The sequence below is a fragment of the Nerophis lumbriciformis genome, linkage group LG04, assembly GCF_033978685.3.
Source record: "Nerophis lumbriciformis linkage group LG04, RoL_Nlum_v2.1, whole genome shotgun sequence".
Classification (NCBI taxonomy): domain Eukaryota; kingdom Metazoa; phylum Chordata; class Actinopteri; order Syngnathiformes; family Syngnathidae; genus Nerophis; species Nerophis lumbriciformis.
Window position 1 is genome coordinate 54,877,501 of NC_084551.2, and position 5,000 is coordinate 54,882,500.

The 5,000-nt window shown below is 32.9% G+C and overlaps 1 protein-coding gene across 2 annotated transcripts in view; it reads right to left on the bottom strand.

The window, feature by feature from the left end:
• Positions 1-5,000, bottom strand: part of sbk3 (SH3 domain binding kinase family, member 3) — a 15,435-nt gene that overhangs the window by 7,382 nt on the left and 3,053 nt on the right. Inside the window, exon 2 of one of the 2 annotated variants that reach the window (XM_061946005.2) lies at positions 1-136. This exon is cut by the window's left edge and continues 12 nt beyond it. The exons of the other annotated variant lie outside the window; for it this stretch is intronic. Within the exon in view, the coding sequence (XP_061801989.2) occupies positions 1-136 (136 nt within the window). The remainder of the gene's footprint in view (positions 137-5,000) is intronic. 2 annotated transcript variants of the gene reach the window in all.

Here is a 5,000-nt window from a genome sequence, read left to right on the forward strand (position 1 = left end):
GCACGGCCAGCATCACCTTCCCGTATGAGCCTTCTCCCAGCAGCTTCACCACCTGGAAGTGCTCCGTCACTTTAAGGCTGGACAAGGCCTGCGCTGACAGGAAGCAGCGCTCGTGCAGCTCCTCCACGGCCGCGTCCTGCGCCGAGAGGAGCGGACGTCCAATCAATATTGATACTCAGCATGATATCATCTTTTAGCTGGTAACGACATGAACGTATCGCACAGGCTTAAGCTTTGTGCTGATAGCCACTTAGCGTGTGCCCCAGACCAACAGTGACAAGTGTGACCAGGTTGAAGTCAGATTTTTATTTGTTCGCTTGAAATGTCACCAAATCCCAAATTGTATTGAGCAAAAAGCGTACTGTCACTTTAAGAAGGCACAGGTCATGTGACGTCATTCCCGTGCGCCTCTCAGACTCGCCCTAAGGAGGTAATGTCTTATTTTGTTCATGTTTCATACATTTTTGGTCAAAGAAAACCCAGTTTTTATGGTACAACCAATTGTGGTCTACGTTAAAGGTCCTAGGGACCCAAAAGGGTCTCAGTCAAAAAAGAGTTAAAACCAAGTCATACATTTTTATTGATTTTTTAACGATAAAATATAGATCAAATTTGGATACATCTGTTGACATAGTTTTAATTTGTTCAGGTTTCGTACCTTTTTGGTCAAAGAAATCCCAATTTTTATGGCAAAACCAACTGTGGTCTACGTTAAGGGTTCTAGGGACCCAAAAGAGTCTCAGTCAAAAAAGTGTTAAAACCAAGTCGTACATATTTTTTTATTCAAACGCTAAAATATAGATCAAATTTGGATATATCTGTTGACATAGATTTATTTTGTTCATGTTTCATACCTTTTTGGTCAATGAAAACCCAGTTTTTATGGCAAAACCAACTGTGGTCTACGTTAAAGGTCCCAGGGACCCAAAAGGGTCTCAGGCAAAAAAGTGTTAAAACCAAGTCGTACATATATTTTTTAATTTTAACGATAAAATATAGATCAAATTTGGATATATCTGTTGACATAGTTTTATTTGGTTCAGGTTTCATACATTTTTAGTCAAAGAAATCCCAGTTTTTATGGTAAAAACCAATTGTCTACATTAAAGGTCCTAGGGACCCAAAAGGGTCTCAGTCAAAATTGTGGTAAAACCAAGTCGTACATATTTTTTTATTCAAACGCTAAAATATAGATCAAATTTGTATATATCTGTTGACATAGATTTATTTTGTTCAGGTTTTGTACCTTTTTGGTCAAAGAAAACCCAGTTTTTATGGCAAAACCAACTGTGGTCTACGTTAAGGGTTCTAGGGACCCAAAAGGGTCTCAGTCAAAAAAGTGTTAAAACCAAGTCTTACACATTTTTTTATCCAAACGCTAAAATATAGATAAAATTTGGATATATCTGTTGACATAGTTTTATTTTGTTCAGGTTTTGTACCTTTTTGGTCAAAGAAAACCCAGTTTTTATGGCAAAACCAACTGTGGTCTACATTAAAGGTCCTAGGGACCCAAAAAGGTCTCAGTCAAAAAAATGTTAAAACCAAATCGTACATATTTTTTTAAATTTTAACAATAAAACATAGATCATATTTGGATCTATCTGTTGACGTAGTTTTAATTTGTTCATGTTTCATACCTTTTTGGTCAAAGAAAATCTAGTTTTTATGGTAAAACCAATTGTGGTCTACGTTAAAGTTCCTAGGGACCCAAAAGGGTCTCAGTCAAAAAAGTGTTGAAACCAAGTCGTACATATCTTTTTTTATTTAGCGATAAAATATACATCAAATTTGGATATATCTGTTGACATAGTTTTATTTGTTCATGTTTCATTCCTTTTTGGTCAAAGAAAACCCAGTTTTTATGGCAAAACCAATTATGGTCAACGTTAAAGGTCCTAGGGACCCAAAAGGGTCTTAGTTAAAAAAGTGTTAGAACCAAGTCATACATATTTTGTTATTTAAATGCTAAAATATAGATCAAATTTGGATATATCTGTTGACATAGTTTAATTTTGATATTTTGTCCCTTTTTGGTCAAAGAATACCCAGTTTTTATAGCAAACCCAATTGTGGTCTACGTTAAAGGTCCTAAGGACCCAAAAGGGTCTCAGTCAAAAAAGTGTTAGAACCAAGTCGTACATATTTTAATTTTATTTTAACGCTAAAATATAGATCAAATTTGGATATATCTGTTGACTTAGTTTTATTTTGTTCAGGTTTCGTAAATTTTTGGTCAAAGAAAACCCAGTTTTTATGGCAAAACCAAATGTGGGCTACTTCAAAGGTTCAAGGGACCCAAAAGGGTCTCAGTCAAAAAAAAAGTTAAAACCAAGTCATACATATTGTTTTATTTAAACACTAAAATAAAGATCAAATTTGGATATATCTGTTGACACAGTTTTATTTTGTTCAGGTTTCGTACCTTTTAGGTCGAAGAAAACCCAGTTTTTATGGCAAAACCAACTGTGGTCAATGTTAAAGGTCCTCGGAACCCAAAGGGGTCTCAGTCAAAAAAATGTTAAAACCAAGTGGTACATATATATTTTTTAATTTTAACGATAAAATATAGATCAAATTTGGATATATCTGTTGACATCATTTTATTTGGTTCAGGTTTCATACATTTTTGTTCAAAGAAATCCCGGTTTTTATGATAAAAACCAATTGTCTACATTAAAGGTTCTAGGGACCCAAAAGGGTCTCAGTCAAAAAAAAAGTTAAAACCAAGTCATACATCTTTTTTTATTTAAACACTAAAATAAAGATCAAATTTGGATATATCTGTTGACACAGTTTTATTTTGTTCAGGTTTCGTACATTTTTGGTCGAAGAAAACCCAGTTTTTATGGCAAAACCAACTGTGGTCAATGTTAAAGGTCCTCGGAATCCAAAAGGGTCTCAGTCAAAAACGTGGTAAAACCAAGTCGTACATATTTTTTTATTCAAACGCTAAAATGTAGATCAAATTTGGATATATCTGTTGACTTAGTTATATTTTGTTCAGTTTTCGTAAATTTTTGGTAAAAAAAAAAAAAAAAAGTTTTTTATGGCAAAACCAATTGTGGTTAACGTTAAAGGTCCTAGGGACCTAAAAGGGTCCCAGTCAAAAAAGTGTTAAAACCAAGTCGTACATATATTTTAGTTTAAACGCTAAAATATAAATACAATTTGGATATATCTGTTGACATCGTTTTATTTTGTTAATATTTAATACCTTTTTGGTAAAAAAAAACAAAAAACTGTTTTTATGGCAAAACCAATTGTGGTCTACGTTAAAGGTCCTAGGGACCCAAAAGGGTTTCAGTCAAAAAAATGTTAGAACCAAGTCGTACATATTTTTTTTTTGTTTTAACGCTAAAATATAGATCAAATTTGGATATATCTGTTGACACAGTTTTATTTTGTTCAGGTTTCGTACATTTTTGGTCGAAGAAAACCCAGTTTTTATGGCAAAACCAACTGTGGTCAATGTTAAAGGTCCTCGGAATCCAAAAGGGTCTCAGTCAAAAACGTGGTAAAACCAAGTCGTACATATTTTTTTATTTAAACGCTAAAATATAGATCAAATTTGGATATATCTGTTGACTTAGTTATATTTTGTTCAGTGTTCGTAAATTTTTGGTAAAAAAAAAAAAAAAACAGTTTTTATGGCAAAACCAATTGTGGTTAACGTTAAAGGTCCTAGGGACCTAAAAGGGTCCCAGTCAAAAAAGTGTTAAAACCAAGTCGTACATATATTTTAGTTCAAACGCTAAAATATAAATACAATTTGGATATATCTGTTGACATCGTTTTATTTTGTTAATATTTAATACCTTTTTGGTAAAAACAAACAAAAAAAACCCAGTTTTTATGGCAAAACCAATTGTGGTCTACGTTAAAGGTCCTAGGGACCCAAAAGGGTCTCAGTCAAAAAAATGTTAGAACCAAGTCGTACATTTTTTGTTTTGTTTTAACGCTAAAATATAGATCAAATTTGGATATATCTGTTGACATAGTTTTATCTTGTTCAGGTTTCGTAAATTTTTGGTCAAAGAAAACCCAGTTTTTATGGTAAAACCAACTGTGGTCAATGTTAAAGATCCTAGGGACCCAAAAGGGTCTCAGTCAAAAAGATTTAAAAGCAAGTCATACAAAATTTTTTATTTAAACGCTAAAATATAAATCAAATTTGGATATATTTTGTTGATGTTTCGTACCTTTTTGGTCAAAGAAAACCCAGTTTTTATGGCAAAACCCATTGTGGTCAACGTTAAAGGTCCTAGGTTTGACTTGGTTCTAACACTTTTTTGACTGAGACCCTATTGGGTCCCTAGGACCTTTAACGTTGACCACAATTGGTTTTACCATAAAAACTGGGTTTTCTTCGACCAAAAATGAATGAAACCTGAACAATATAAAACTATGTCAACAGATATATCCAAATTTGATCTATATTTTAGCGTTTAAATAAAAAAAATATGTACGACTTGGTTTTAACACTTTTTTGACTGATACCCTTTTGGGTCCCTAGGATCTCTAACGTAGGCCACAATTGGTTTTTCCATAAAAACTGGGTTTTTCTTTGACCAAAAATGTATGAAACATGAACAAAATAAAACTACGTCAACAGATGTATCCAAATTTGATCGATATTTTAGTGTTTAAATGAAAAAATATGTACGACTTGGTTTACCACGTTTTTGACTGAGACCCTTTTGGTTCCCCAGGACCTCTAACGTAGACATGACAAGAACAAGACATGTTTTGATAAAACAGGAATGATTTATAATTCATAGATGTTTTATTTTAATCGGTTTTTTTAAATATTAGAAATGAAAAATAAGAAACATGTCATTTTGTAAGCAGGTTTTCTTGTTGAGAATATACACGTGGTTTATTTGTTCTTGTATGTTTATTTCATTTTACATGACATGATTTGACATAATCCGCATCATATTATATATGATGCGGATGTCATGTTACTTTCGTACCAGTGCTATCAAAAGAGGAATTTG